The 16,511-nt window shown below is 35.1% G+C and overlaps 2 protein-coding genes across 5 annotated transcripts in view; one reads left to right on the forward strand and one right to left on the reverse strand.

Moving 5' to 3' along the window:
• Nucleotides 1-10,614, reverse strand: part of LOC111503095 (signal-induced proliferation-associated 1-like protein 2) — a 62,254-nt gene extending 51,640 nt beyond the window's left edge. For all 3 annotated transcript variants that reach the window (XM_074181507.1, XM_074181501.1, XM_074181502.1), the window contains exon 1: nt 10,310-10,614. The gene's annotated coding sequence lies outside the window, so the exon portion shown is untranslated. The remainder of the gene's footprint in view (nt 1-10,309) is intronic.
• Nucleotides 10,615-12,433: 1,819 nt separating this feature from the next.
• RpL9 (Ribosomal protein L9) lies at nt 12,434-15,808 on the forward strand. 2 transcript variants are annotated; one of them, XM_023157315.2, is made up of 3 exons: nt 12,434-12,571; nt 12,787-13,160; nt 15,579-15,808. In XM_023157315.2, the coding sequence occupies exons 2-3, from the start codon at nt 12,793-12,795 to the stop codon at nt 15,778-15,780; spliced, it is 570 nt and encodes a 189-aa protein (XP_023013083.1). In that variant the 5' UTR covers nt 12,434-12,571; nt 12,787-12,792; the 3' UTR covers nt 15,781-15,808. The 2 variants fall into 2 exon arrangements, with proteins under 2 accessions (XP_023013083.1, XP_023013084.1); XM_023157316.2 differs by having other exon boundaries at nt 12,522-12,663.
• Nucleotides 15,809-16,511: the final 703 nt, after the last annotated feature.

Raw genomic sequence — 16,511 nt, forward strand, 5'->3', positions numbered from 1 at the left:
TGCCAGAAATTCCTTTCTGGCTTATTTCTTTTGTGGCGATTGAGATACCAGCCAGTTCTGTTTGGACCACGCTGGTATTTCTTCCCATTCCCCACTCAATCCTTAGGCTTAGTGATCTGGAGTACACTCCACATCCTGAGCCTTCTTTGGTTTTTGAGCCATCTCCAAATAGTGGTGCTCCATCTTGTTGGAATACAATATCCATATCGAATTCATTAGGATTCGCTTCAACCACTTCAGTTATGAGAGGGTCAACAGTAGTTTCCAGCATATTCAAATACAGTTCCCCTGTTAAATTTTGATCAATAAATATAGGTCCTACAATATAGTTTCACAATATTCCTGCCCCAACGTAATTTTTTTCTGGATATTGAGTATGTGTTTCCCGGAAAACGTGAGGGTTGGTGTCACTCCAATAACAATAATTTTGTCTGTGAACATTGCCGTTTAAAAAAAATGTACATTCGTCACTAAAACAAATATTATGGTGATAGGTAGGATGCCTTGCAATGGTTTCTGTCATGATTTCGCAGAATTCTGTTCTTCGATCAGGGTCATCTTCAGTTAATTGGTGTACCATTTTAATTTTGTATCGATTATACCTATTCCTCTTCAAAAGTCTCCACACAATAGAAGGAGACACCTCACAAACATTCGCGACGGAATAAGTAGACTGTTCAGGATTTACTATCATCTCACCAATTATTTGCACTTGCTGTTCTTCCGGAATGGACGGATGACATGGGGTGTTTTTGTTAAGTACACTACCGGTATTTGTGAATTTGGATACAAGTTCCCTCAAATATTTTCTACAAATAGAACGATTCGGAAAACGTTCATTGAAAATCCTTTGGGTCTCGTGAAAGTTACGCGTCGCACCGTAAATAAAAATCGCTTCAATTTTTTTCTTCCAATGGACGAGAATTGACTATTTTAGAGATTGTTGACGTGGTACCGTTCTACTAGTAAAACCGAAAACTAAATGAGAATATTCTAACTGAACAATGATGTTCATTGTCGTACTGATATTTTTTGCCGTTTTTATAAACAAAAAATAACTTAACAAATCTTATCGGGTTGTTGGAACTGGCATATGGCAGATAAAAAGGAATGTTTCTAGAAATATCGATATTAATGTGTTTGTCTTCAGAAAATTATTAAATGTTCCGTCATTTTGTAGTAGGTGAAGATATTGACTTCATATTCTAGGTTTGTGAAGTATTCGTCAGGAGCTTCAAAATGATGTATCACAAGACCCCACTTTCCATTTCATTTTTTTTTCCAGATGGCGCCCAGTCGCCATCTTGAGAGTTTCATCTGTCAATTTCACTTCAAAATAAAGTATTCATGCATTAATTTCATTATCCCAAATTTCAATTTTCTGAGTTGATCCGTTCAAAAAATAAAAGGGGGGATGACATTAAATAAATGCACTGTATGTATATGACTACTGCAAGCAGAATTGACACATTTTTAATTATTATTTTATGTGTACATGTAAATTGGGTGAGTGTGTATATCTTTATATGCGAATATTAATTTTAATTTCAATTTTATTTCTGTATCTCTTTAAGTTTGTTTTTTTTAATTCAATTACTCATTTTTGACTTACCACATATAGACTATGTATTGCAAAGGGTGAATAAATATTATTTATTATCATAATTACTATTATACATCGCTCTGTACCATTGTTTACCCCACTTATTATTCCTTCAGAAGACGACTTGGCTAAAAATGTAGCGATCTCAACTTTTTGAATAACTCTGCAAGGTCATGAAAGAATTCACTCTGTACAGCTATAAATATGTATGCTTTTTGAATCGAGAACAACTGATCTAGCTATGAAGTCGAATTAAACTCTTTTATGATGTTATATAATTACACCGACTACTGAATATTCATTCGATGGTCAACAGTAAATGTGAATCATGCCGCGAATCTATCATCAAAGTAACAATGGATTCGCGCTATAAATAGTTTTTGATTCGGTGTTGAATAACATTATATTCGGTGCTTTGTTCCACAGACTGAGTGGGCATATCGAATTCTAACATTTTATCATATATCGTAAACATGCAGTTTCAATCATTGCATATAGAGAGTATATTTAAAACTCAAGCTACACGTGAAATGTAGGAGTATGAAACAAGCGACATGAGAGTAAATGACGCGAATCGAAAGAATGATAAAGGCGTGGTCTGCCAAGTTAAACGAATTTCAACTCTCGCAATTTGAAATGTTTCCTTCGTTTCCACCAATAAGCAAAAAAATTCCTGCTCTACTTTTCAACTCCAACCTAATTTTGTGAGATCCCATTTCATTCATGTGAAATGAAAACAGCGAAAGCTCCTTGGTATTTAATAATGATGGCTAGTGTGATCCACCACAAATTTCTGCAACCGGGCCAAACAATCACAGCAGAATACTATTGTGAGAAAATTGTTATCAGCATCCAGTACTGGACAACAGAAGATATCCGGCCCTGCTGCAACAACGCCCGTCAACACGTTTCACAAATCCGGGTCTGACCCCTCTGGATCTGTACGTTAAGGAGGTTGCGTTAATGGCCATGGTACGATTGCGCACAGCTGGTGTAAACCTCGAAGTAGGAATGGGTCAATTGAGACTGGGCCTATGGCGGGAAGCGCTTACTGAGCAACCTCTGCTGCAGGCAACAAGTGATGCAATTGAACCCAGGTTTGTGTTTAATAAACCCTACACAATACAAATTAAGCAGAACACAGAGTCAGATGCTACAAATGCAATACAGATTTATACATCCGGCTCAAAAACCAAAGAAGGCTCAGGATGTGGAGTGTACTCCAAGTCACTAAGCCTAAGAATTGAGTGGGGAATGGGAAGAAATACCAGCGTGGTCCAAACAGAACTGGCTGGTATCTCAATCGCCACAAAAGAAATAACCAAGAAAGGAATTTCTGGCAAAAACATAACAGTCTGCACTGATAGCAGACAAGCACTATTAGCCTTGAAAAGACAGCGTGTTATCTCAGGGCTAGTACTAGAGTGCCACCAAGATTTAGCCAAAGCCTCGGTAGATAATAACATTATCCTGAGGTGGGTTGAAGGGCACGACAGGAGTAAAGGTAATCGCATTGCCGACTCTTTAGCCAAGGAAGCGGCTGGACTAAGAATTTTAGGACCCATTGGCACCCACGGCTTGATGACTTCGACAATTGCGGAACTAGTCAAATGTTACACCCATGCTCAATCCTTATAGAGATGGGATGGAATCAAAGGATGTAATCTTGCCAGGATCACCTTGGGCGACCCTGGGAAGCTAGGGCCGAAGAAATATCTGGCGATGAACAGGAAAAATCTACGCCTAACAGTAGGATTTCTGACTGGCCACTGTCAACTAAGGAAACACCTCCATGATATGGGGCTAGTGGACACATCTCTATGCAGAATGTGTGAACAGGATGATGAGACTGTCAGACATGTCCTGTGCGAGTGCCCAGAGTTATCGTCAATAAGAGAGTGTGTGTTCGGCAAGTCTTGGCCTACACCTGCCGATATAAAGGAGATGTCTCCCAGCGACTTGTCTATCTTCCTGGAAAGGACAGGATGGACGATGACCTAGGAGGACAACTCCTCGGGAGGATGTACAATGGGTCACATGTGGCCTAAGTGCATGGGCTTACAGTCACCTTAACTACTCTACAGATACGTTTCACAAATCACCGTGCGAACCCCATACTCCCCAGAACCGACAACCATCTTTTCAAGTACTTCAATAAATTTCTCGCCGGTAGTATCTTCGCCAATCAGGACCAAGCAAAAACGGCCTTCGTTGACTTCATCGAATACCGAACACACATTTTTATGCTGACGGAATTAATCGACTTGTGTTACGTTGTCAAAGAACATCTGGATGGCAAGAAGATTTATGGACTCCTTGCAGAATCTTCCAGGATTGGCTCACTCCAAGGCATTTATTCACCCTTCGAAGCTTGATATCAAACAGTTGTTGGACTACAGTAGGGATGAACTACGATGTTTAATTCCTTATTGCTCACAAAATTATCAAAGAAAATCAATTCGGATTCCTAGCTAAAAAGAACACCCACGATGCAATTTTTTCTTTCCTGTATGGGGTTTATTCAGTTATAAATGCCGGAGATGTAGCAGCTGCAGTATTTTGTAACCTCAAAAAAGCTTTTGACTGTGTAGACCACAAAATACTTTTGGGGAAAATGCATCGTTATGGCGGCGAGGGAGTTACTTTGGAATGGTTCGAGTCTTATCTAACTGGGCGCAGTCAAGCCGTAAAAAGCGATATTATTTCAAAATATATTAATATTGACTACGGTGTACCACAACGATCGGCTTTAGGACCCACTATTTTTCTTGTATATATAAATGATTTACTGAGTACACACTTACTTTATTTGCAGACGACACCACCATTTTATGGCAGGATAAAACTGTTGACGATTTGAATAAGATATTCAGAGGCATAAATGTAATCAAATCTTGGTGTGATTCGAATCTCCTTTCATTTAATATAAGACAAACAAATATAGTAACTTTCGAATGTACTCTAGAAAATATGCCTCTAGAATATGCGACGATTGAAAATAAGGATTGCACAAAATTTTTGGGCCTTTTTATTGACAGCAAATTGAAGTTTGAAGTACACGTAAACCAACTGAAGAATAAAATCTCCTCAGGATGCTATGCAATCAGCATACTTGGTACGGTCTCAGCTTTATGCATTAATTGAATTTCAACTGAGATATGCCATACCTTTCTGGGGTTATGTAACTCCAGTCTGCTAGATTCAGTTCTTAAACTGCAAAAAAGAGCCATTAGATATGTGTTCAAACTAGGGCCACGCAATTCTTGTTGGCAGTTATTTGCAGAGAAAAAGATATTGACAGTTGTGGCTCTTTTCGTTATGGAAACGGTGTGTCTTATACACGAACATAGTTCAAAATTTGAAAATATTTCTTCGTGTCATAATACTCGCCAAAAATCTAAAAATAACTTAAAACTAGTCTTTCCTTCTTCTTCTTTGGTAAAGGACTCAATTTTCTATAAGGGCGTTAAAATGTATAACCACTTCCCCTCTCATTCTAGAGAGGGCCACAATAGTATTGAAGGCTTTAGAAAATACACAAAAAATCTTCTGATGAGCAAGAATTTTACAATGACAACTTTCAATGAAAAATGTGAACTGTCTATTCTTTTGTGATTTTATTGCTGTTATTGTAATATGGGAGCCCAAGCGGAGATTTTGGGATTTACTAAAGCGCGGTAGATTAATATACAGGGGGATACCTTGTACCCGGTTAAGTACCTCAACCAAATATGAGCCCCATATATAAGGCCGCCTGTGAGGGATAAAGGTTCAAATTAGTAAAAAAAAATTGATCATCAGAAATTCTCGAGCGCGTCAGATCAAGGCAGGGTGAGTTAATTACCTGCTAAAAAGTCTATCTTCCAGTAATCTGACAATTTGAGAGTGACGTAAAGAAAGGGGAGGGCAGCAAAGTTGTGAAAAAATAAAGTCATTTCGACATTCTCGAGCGTAGCTAATTTTTTTTTTATTTTGAAGGAAATAATTCAAGGATAACGAAAAATATATAATCTGACAATTTCCGCAAGCCGGAATAACAAAAATTCGTTGATAAAGTTTAGTGCGTGCAGCTGTGTGATACCTTATTTCCCTCTCCGAGTTTCTATTCCTCTATTCTCTATTCAGTTTTTCTCTATCTACTACTCTCTCACTCCGTCCCCACTCTGAATTTTGTTGCCATGACGCCATCACAGCTGATCGTAGAGAATCGTTCGTGATGAAGATGATGATTAATTAATCAATTAATTGATGGATGTAGCCGTTACTATGTGGTACGGCAGAGCCGTACCATCTGACCTGAAAGACTACTCACCACACAAACTGATCAGCTTCGTTAAGAAGCTAGGTTTATTGGGCCGAGTGTGAATAGATGTGATCTACAATAAACCCTTGCGGGTTGCGGTGTAGGGTCGAATGGACCCACTCACTTTGGACCTAACCTAACCTACGTTGTCAAAAGTGCAAATTATTCAAATGGCGCTTATTTTAATAAAACTGAATGAGATATTACAGTTTTGACTCATACAAACAGACGAAACTTTTGAAATAACCTAATACTATCACACATTTTTTGTTTACTAATTAAGAAAAAAACAAACAATTGTAGTCTCAGGAAAAAGTAGATATTTTTTTCTAAAGAAACATAACAAAAAAGTAATTTTTCTATATCAATGATAGTTCAGGAACATTCAAAAAATGCTTTCCATCTTTGACATGGAAAGAAAATACAAAGTGTATTTTTTCTCGAACTGTACACGTTTGTCGGTAGGTCGGAAGCCGGTCGGTTCGACGTGGGTGCTTTGTTCAATCTCTCAATCGACCGATGTGTGAGTCGCTGGTTCAAGCCGCAGGCTGAACGATCGATTTTCACTTGCTATCGTCCAACCCGTGTTAGGAATCACATGTTGAAAGGGAAGACCTCGTTAGTCCTTAGCTCGCACAGTTTCGACTTCTGAGGGTTGCCGTTCGTAGGGGTGCGACAGCTGGTTAACGGAATGGTTAAAAGAAGATCCATTAGAAAGTTCAACTGGCTGCAATTTCATCAGCAAATTCATTTCCGTAGTGAGGATAATAGTCATGTATTATGAGAATAATTCAAAATCCAGTTGAAAAATAATTATAAAGTGACATATCTTCATGTCACAGATACACCATTTTGATTTGATGCTAAGGTAACTAACTGAAAGTATTTGTATGTGTTAAACACAAATTATCGTTGAAGAAATGACAGATTTATGGCTCCAGATTCATGTTTATGTTTGAGTCTTATCTCCCCGACAGGAAGTAGTTTTTGAAGATGTTACATCGACTTTGGAATTTCCTCTATCAAAGTCCTTGGACCATTTACTTTGGAGACATACCCAGTATAAACATTAGAGAAGGTAAATTGCTAATGTTTGCAGATGATATCAACTGTGATTTGGTTGAGAGGCATTTAAAGTAAACACGAAACATGTTTATGGAAAGTTAGGTAAAAAAAATTATTATAACATCACCAAAATAACACACTTTTTTCAAAATATATTTTATAATTTTGTTGATTGATTGGAGCGCAACACGTATTGATCTTTTTTACAAACAAATTCTATGAAATTTGACATTTGTCATTAATTTTGTTATTCGTAACCTGACAAAAGGTCTTTCTCCAAAAATGAACACTTCAGAAAAAATATTTCATTTGCAATTTTATGACCATTTACTAAATTTCATCAAACTGTGAAAAAATAATTTTTTTATCATCAAGAAATATGTTAACACCACAAACTAATACAATTTCAATTTTTGATTGAAGTTTATTAAAGATATAGTCAAAATCAGTTGAGTTTGACAATTACAACTTGAATTATAACAATAGTTTGAGTAGAACTATAACCTAATAAGCTCTGCAACACTCATGGTCAATTTTTAAGACTGTAACTCTACTTTATGTGAAAAATAAAGTTCCATATAATGAAAAAAACAAAACAACAAATGTTGTTTATGAAGGGGTAATGGAAGACATACTGTGCAAACATTTGTTTTCGAATAAATAGAGGAAAGGATTTTTTCATATAGCTTCCTTTTAAATTAAGTGAAAAATGTTCTTTTTAAATATTAACTCAATAATATAATCAGCAATAAATATTCATATCATTATTGTTCTAATTTATAAGGCTAGTGTAATCACCAATATGGATTAAGATCACTTAGATCCACTTCTCAAGTAGTGTCAGAATAAAAGATTTAATTTCTACAAATTATGATGTAGGCATACAAACGAGAGCAATATCATATCATCTGTATAAAGTAAAGCTTTTGGAACTCTCATAGAATCTTGTTGAAGGAACCTCTGAAATATGGAGTCAGAGAAACCACTTTTAACCTTATTTGAACCTTATCTTCAAGATCAGCAACAATTTACATTGTATAACAATGAAAAAATCAAAAGTGGATTAAGCATTACAGTTAAAAAAGAAGTTGCTAGATAAAATAGCTGCAACTGAATAAAATAACCAAAAAGGAACCATTTCCAAAAATTTCATTGAAAGAGCACAACAAAAGAATGGTATCAGACATACTCTTTAAACTTTAAATGTCCATATATTTACCATAATTACATTATTTCCATCTGATGTTGTGTAATCCCACAAATTGGTTATGACAGACTCGCCCCATTTTAGTTCAGTACAGAGTCAATTAAAAATGTGGGTAGAATATAAGACATTCCGATATGGGTAGAATCTTCATTTATCAAAAATACACAAAGAGAAAATTGAGAAGTATTTTCAATGTTACTTTATATACATTGTCTGGGGTTGTGTCAAGACTTTAACATTATTACAATATATGGTTTACATATTTTAGAATCAGTGATATTTTGATATAGAAATGGTAATCGTTTCATCAAAAATGAAGCAATTCATCCCCATAGCATTCCAAGAAATGAAGACATGCATATTCTGCGCACTTAGTTATTTTGTCAAAAATCTTGGTCTGTTTCAATCCCATGAGTTTTGTTGCTCCATATCTCAATAAATATTTATTCTAATATGTGTTGGTGTACACCGATCGATAGAGAATTGTGTACTCTACACATTGATGCCTTTAATTTTTTCCAAATTTTAATTTTTTACCTCTTTTCAGCTTATTACTATATGATATTAGGCGATTTTCGGCCAATTCTTCTCTATGAATTCAAATTGCACCATGCGCTGCCGAAAACAGCCCGAGAAATTAACCAGACATTACTGTTAATGAACGCACTGTTCGACATTGGTTTGCAAAATTTTGATCCAGATTTCAGCCTCAAAGTTGAGCCCCGAAATGGTCGACTTACGGTAATCCAGCACGAGGATTTGAGGACCCTTGCGGAGACTGACCCATCACAAATGGGGCGTGGGATGGCGGAAGATTTTGGGCGCAAACTCCCATGCGGTTTCAAACTTTTTCTACAAAGTGCTTTACTGACACAAAACATGGTTTTTCAACCAATGTATAAAAAACGAAGTATCAGTTAGTAACTACACGTGTGAGTAAAGATGCGAAACACTTGTTGCGTTTTTGTAAAGTCCATATAGATTTAGATGACTGAAAATATTTGATTGTAGGAGATATAAAGAAGAGGTTTACCCCTTGATAAAAACTAAAGTACTGCAAATTTCAAAACAAATAAAATCAGGTCTCATGGTAATCAGCACAAAATGTAGTAGTTTTTACCAATAGGGATTCATCTACATACTGTATTACGTTGGATAAAGTTTCAGGCCAAAATATCTTTGAACTCTTCACACTAATTTTTGCTCTTTCCAAAAACACAGATTTTTGTAAAACCTATGTAATATGAACGTTTTGATTGGGAATTACCACCCCCATCACCCCATTGAGCTTGATCCATAACTTATGGGATACCGTGTATAAGATAATATTTATACTCATGCATGCAAGTTTTCACTAAAAATTAATGATTAACTGCTTATGATTTCTTATAACTTGTGACTTACAACTTAAGACTGAATGCATAAGTCATAAGCAGTTGGATCCTTAATTTTCAGTAGCCACATTCATGTAGAGCATAGAAATTATATTATATGTACTTAATAGTAGTTACTATATGCTCGAATAATAAGTTTTTGATAGTAACAAATGGAAAACATGAATTCTTACGATTTAAAATTTGCAAGTTATGACTTGAGACTGTATGTTCCACTCTTGACTACGTTGAAGAAAAACTGACATATTTTCAATCCTCTTGTAGGATATCAAAGCTGTGGAGAAAAATTATTAGAAATAAGAATTGTTTATCTACTTTCAATACAAATAGAAATAAGAGTACAATTCACATGAAAATGTCATGGTTCGGAAATTTGGGAGACTGGTTTGTTTTCGAATCCTTAATTTCCTAATGATTATGATTTTGAAAATGAGACCAATCATATTGTTGGGTTAGGTTTCTGTGTTGTATACATACCCATTTCGTTATATCAGACTTTCAGAAATATTGGCAGTTCTCTCATACGTGAAATCTAGTCCACGCATACGTTAATAATTTCTCAGGATAGTTTGTATATTTATTTAATGAACTAATTCGGATATTCTGTTATGGTATGACGCCATAGTGACGTCACATCGTAACAGAAACAACATAAAAGTTGCAGTACCGTAATTGAAGTACTGCCTACCTAGATATTTCAAGACATATTGAGTAAACAAATATTGAAAAAAACTCACGCTTTCGTTTTGAGATGATTTTTTTTGTCGAGGCACACAAAACAACGTCAGTGTCCGGCCTTTATTAGGTATACAGCTAGTTTCCTGATCACGAAATTTATAACTGTGAACTAAGAGGCTCGCACTTTGTCTTACAAATGAACTGAATCACCAATACACGGAACTAAATGTTCATAAAACTTTTGGCAGTACATCAGCGAATATATTCCATCAAAATTAAAAATAATATTAAACAATAAAATTATAAAATCCAACACAAAGTGACAGTGACAACTCCCACTCCACACTCCACCTCCGCATTATGCATTTACGAACGTATCTTCTTCCATATTTTTCCTCTTCTCCACAGATAACGGCAGTCAACGTCATTTTTTCGCATTTTGTGAGATTAGGGGGAACCATTGCCACAAGGTGGTGGTGCAGAACTTTGAGTGCCTGGTATGAACGTTTTGTTGGCGGAAATTATTCAGTATCTGAAAGATAATACTAGAGATTAATTTACATCGTTATTCGAATGAAAATTAGTTTTTAATGTATTCGTGAGGTAAAATATTCAGCGGAAAAAAAGTGTTCAATCCATACTCACGAAGTTCTTTATTGAAATAATTTCTCCTCTCTTCAAGAAGTGAGATTAACTCTGGTATCTATAATGAATGTTGTGAATTGATAGTGTACGAGCTTCTGCAAAACAGATCAGCTTAGTTTCTGCTATCTAGCGTTATAATATGCACTTCAGTTGTGAGAAACACTAAATAAAAAAATACTTTCAGAAGTCTCTTGAGACTTCAGCATATTCAACTTGGTATCTAGAATCTAGTATGTTAGTTCATTATCAATGCATACGTAGTATTTCATGTATTTGGAGTAAAATCATCTTTAGATGACGATGTGTGTACTACATAAGAAACATAAATTTGATTGATTCAACGACAAAGTATAATTTCTCATTTCTTTCCTGGTTTTGGATCTTGGGAATTGTTGTGCATGAACACATACAATGATTTTTCATGACAACAATAAAATGTTTTCTTTTATCTTGTATCGACATATTGTGTCGAATTATTGATACAACATGTCCACTGATGAATGATTCCTTCCAATTGTCATTCGATAAATATAGTATTCATAGTTAAGTGGAGGATTGTATTCTGAAGGTTTAGAAACGAACAAATATTGACAAATATTTCGTGATTATGTTCGGAAAAAAATACAAACATTTTACTCTATCCATATTTCTCAAAATGAATGCCATCACCAAGTATTTTTAGAATGCAGGTTCCTTATTAATTGTTCTACAGGTGCAGCGATATGATCGAACTCAAATAACACCACTCAGGGGTGTGAGCTACCCATAGATATATTATATATATAGATACATACATAAATAAAGGACAGGTACTATTCTGATCATTTCCATATTGATTCCAATTCAAGAGCCACCGGTAGACATAGCTGTTTCAGCTTGTTGGGCATCATCAGTTTCGAGCAGGCGGTCCTAGATTGAAGACGAAATGTGAATAACCAAGGAAAATACTTGATAAAAATTACTGCGTGAGCGCAATCGAGACATTAGTACTTTTCTTGGTTGTTCACATTTTGTCTCCAATCGAGGACCGCCTGCCCGGTACTAACGATGCCCATCAGACTGAAACAACTGTCTCCCGGTGACTCTCAAATTGAAATCAATAGGGGAATAATGAGAATAGTACTTATCATTCATTTATTTTTGATTTTCATGGAATTACTTCCCAGTAACTTGATTGTATCAACCTTTCTCGATATATATCGGGATCGTTCGGAATTTCTTTGTGGAGTTTTTACCAAATCTAACTTCTATTTGATTTCACAATACATAATCTATCTTTGTAAGATTTCCACATTTTTCAATATCAAGATGGAGTAGTAGAAAACCAAAAACTTTCCCAAAAAATTAGTCACTCCTAAAAATTTAACCCTTTCAATTCAACTAATCTAGGTCTTCGATATCCCAGTAATATTTTCGTTGCAACAAGTAAGTATATACATATTATATATCTATGGTTGTAATAATTAGAATTTCAATAAAGGTTCATTTGTTGCTCTATACGTCACTTTGGTCACAGAACACTTAGGGTGTTCTGCGCTTTGGTGCCCAGTTTTGGATGTATCTTCTTTATTTTCATAGAACACAAATTACGACGACAATAACAATTATTATGACTTATGACATTTGACAAGTTGCTTTCTTCCATTTTTGTCGCGTGTTCGCGGGTGGTGTGAAGTGTAAGTTGGGAGAAATAATAATATTTTTTTCTTCAATCATCTTCCATAATAACTGATTATTTTAATAAATATCAGATAACTTGTAGAACTTAGTATGTTGGTTTTTATATTCAAGTAGTATTTTTCCTATCTATTAGTTGGTAAAAAGGTTATGTTGTGAATTTTCCAAGTCAACAAAATGTTCCCATTATGAACGAGTTTCATTTATATTTCAGGTCACAATGAAGCAGATTGTAACAAACCAAATCGTCAAAATCCCTGAGGGGATCACGGTCACTGCCAAATCCCGTACTATCACAGTAAAAGGACCTAGAGGCACCCTGAAACGCTCTTTCAAACATTTGGCTTTGGATATTCGTATGGTTAACCCCAGAACCTTGAGAGTAGAAAAATGGTTCGGTACGAAAAAGGAATTGGCTGCTGTCAGGACAGTGTGTTCCCACGTAGAAAATATGTTGAAAGGTGTAACAAAAGGTTACCAATACAAAATGAGGGCCGTATATGCTCATTTTCCCATCAATTGTGTAACCACAGAAAACAATTCCATTATTGAAATCAGGAATTTCTTGGGTGAAAAGTATATCAGGAGGTTAGTATTTGCCTGAGTTTAGATTGTAAGTGATCCTTAACTTTCTGTTATTAACCTTTTTGGTCAGTTAATCCTGTTTTAAAGTTAGCTTATGGAATCGTGAAAAGGGGACAATTTTGAATCAACTTCATTCAACACATACCTTTCGACTTTGACACATACTGGTGGTAATGTGTAATTGGAGAATCAGGGAGGGAAACAGGTATCATTAAGGTGTAGAATATGATGAAGTAGCTAATTTTCATGACATTTCTAGGAAAGCTTAAGAACTTTCTGTCAAAATGCTTCTGAACAAAGCATTCTAGGGGTTAAAAATAGACCACTAAAAAGTCAATAATTCATCCTATTTCTTCACTCTACTTGAAAAAAAAATTGTATTTAAAGAGATGACAAATACTATTCTGAAGTCAAAACGTAGCGGACTCCATATGTTTGGAAATTATGGCCTCTCAAAGGTTAGGGGCCGTCCAGTAATCATGTAAGACCTGAAAAGAAGGAGGTTTAGCAAAAATTACGAAATATCACAAGGGGGAGGGTGGTGTAGTAAGATATCACTTGTATTTATTCTTTTGTGAAACGCGTGATTCCTTAACCGAAAAGCGGTGTGTAATGTGATTGACTCGCTGTTGCCAGACAAAGAACGAAGTACCGCGCGCCGCGCATCACGACGACCGCTCGGCTTGCCAGTCACCAGTTATATTCGGTTATTACGGTGCCAAATACATGCATACACCGTTAACTCCTACGTTTTTCATTAAAACTAGGTGATCTGTATAAAGACCTATTCGTAGAGTATAAGAAAGGAAAAATTTTAAGATTCTTTGTAGATACTAAAAAATACATGTGATTTTGGGTGTGGGAGGGGGGTGTTAGTCTTAATCCTCACCGCTTATCACCAGGGGGAAGAAGGTTGATAAATGCTAACCATCACGTGTTTGGACGGCCCCTTGAAAGAAATTCACTTTCTTTTTTTCTGCACAAATTTACCTTTTTCCAGAAGAATATATATAGGGTCTTTCATTAAACGCTTTCTATCTTTAAATATAAATAAAAAAGTGTGTGGGATATTATTGAAATTTTTCATTTCTTTGAAAGACCTATTGATGCCATTATAACATCGTTCAAATATCTGCCACAGCTTTTCTAGATGGAGCACATCTGAAATGTCCAATTTTCCATAATTCTGGCGCATGAATCAGGCTGAATTTGACCGATGGCATGGGTTATGTTGACTTTTTGGTTTGTGGCTTATTCGCATACACTTATTCTGCAAGTGCAGAATATACAATGTAGCATGAGCTGTGTGGCATGTAGCACTGTCCTGTTAAAAAAAAACATATCGTTGTTGTCCAGATCATCCAATTTAGGGCAAAAGAAGTTGGTAATCATTGACCTATAGTGCTCGCCGTTGACAGTGATGGCTGGCTGAAGTCAGTCTCAAAGAAATATGAACCAATGTCACCGCCAGCCTAACATCCACTTCAAACAATGAATTTTTCGGGATGCATTAGATGAAGATGATTTCAATTTTATAACATTATTCATTAGGATTCACAATTCTTGAGAATATTATTTGGTATAACATTTATTTATATCACACCAATGAGATGAATTGCCAAGTCTAGCTCTAGGTCTGCATCTGTCACCCTATAGAGTTTTGAGTTCGTCTGCGAGCGTTGAATGATGGCTGTGGTGTATTACATCTGGTATATCGTTTACAAATTAATTTCCCCTGAAAATATACTCTGTCATCGATGACGTTAGTAGATTCAACTCATTCGTGACATAAGATCGTAATTTTGTGAATGTATTTAGAACTTTATCTTGTAATGTTATCCAGATTGGTGCTGAAGAGGGAATAAGACTAGTCTTATTCCGAAATATCAATGTTCGCCATTGAGGACAACACTATTACGTTTAAGTGAAATTTAACCTCTTTCATATATGATATGAGGACTCTTTCTTCCATCTTGCATGATCTACATATCTTTGTAAATAGTTTAATTCAATATAAATTGTTTTCTTCCTTTCCTTTAAAGATTCACACATTTTCTTGTGTAAATGAAGTAGAAAGCCAAAATCTTTCTGTCCCTAAGCAGTTGCTTGTAGGCGATCCTTAGGGAGCCCCAGATGTCACATATATTTGTGATTACACGGTACCAGTATATTTGGCACAAGGAATGTTTTTCACTAAATAAATTTTTATTCATTTTAACATGTTACTGTTGATACCCAATGCTAAATCTATGATTAGCCCCATTGAAAGTGTTATATATTTTTTATGTTTCTACAATATGTATATTTTTTTGTCATATTAGTAATATTGTTAGTAAAATGTTTTTTCCAGTCAATAAATGAAGAAAAATGTTTAATAATGTCATTATTTTTTTGTATTTAATATGGTATTCTCTTTTCCAGAGTCAAAATGGCTCCAGGTGTAACGGTCACCAACTCCCAGAAGCAGAAGGATGAACTAATCATTGAAGGAAACTCTTTGGAAGACGTATCCCGATCTGCTGCACTCATCCAACAGTCTACAACCGTCAAAAATAAGGATATCCGTAAATTTTTAGATGGGTTGTATGTTTCTGAGAAAACGACTGTTGTTCAAGACGAATAACTTTTGTTAATAAAATATATTTAAATGATGCGTTTTGAGCTGTATCATTCCTTTCGACTACTGAAATGTTGAGTGTGTACATGATTAATTTGCAAGGAACAAATTGAACCTGGGATTCTCTGGGTATTTTAACCTTCAAAAATCTGAAGCAATAAATACACGTAGGTCAGTATTGTAAAGAACCAACTGAAAAGTGCATCCTCAAAAGTAACAAAAATATAAACTTGAAGCTAAAGTTGAATTTAAATTTTGGCTTATAATGGAAAAACCAATAATATTTTTTGATAATTAATTATCGTTTGACCATTGTCTAAAAGTAATCCAGAATTTTCAAATCCAAGTAAATTAAAAACTAATGAAGTTGAACCGAAATCGATTTGAAAAAGTTGAATGAATTATATATTTTTTATCTATTTTTTTTTGCATTTGAATTTTTTATATTTTGTCATATTTTATGGGGAAAAAAAACATGAATTTGTATCCTTACTTGCTTGTTTCCTAGTAACAAGGTGTCAAAGTTTTACTAAAAATATTGTTCTTTTATCAATAACTAAAAAGTCTTTTCACCAATTTTAATGATATTCCTCTTGAAGATGACTTAGTGGTAGTAATCTTTATTATAGGATACATCCTAATCTCACAAGACATAATAACTAATTAAATTTCCACAGTGCCAAAAATATTAATAAAATTCAAATCTGTATATAGATAATAACAATAATGAAAATAAA

This window comes from Leptinotarsa decemlineata, unplaced genomic scaffold (assembly GCF_025532065.1).
Source record: "Leptinotarsa decemlineata unplaced genomic scaffold, Ldec_3_MD MMD2_tig00026314_RagTag_RagTag, whole genome shotgun sequence".
Taxonomy (NCBI): Eukaryota; Metazoa; Arthropoda; class Insecta; order Coleoptera; family Chrysomelidae; genus Leptinotarsa; species Leptinotarsa decemlineata.

Bases quoted from the DNA above. Each gene is read 5' to 3' on its own strand.
- RpL9 (XM_023157315.2), top strand. From the start codon at position 12,793: ATGAAGCAGATTGTAACAAACCAAATCGTCAAAATCCCTGAGGGGATC. The intron at 13,161-15,578 runs GTTAGTATTTGC...TCTCTTTTCCAG, and splicing joins GGTGAAAAGTATATCAGGAG to AGTCAAAATGGCTCCAGGTG.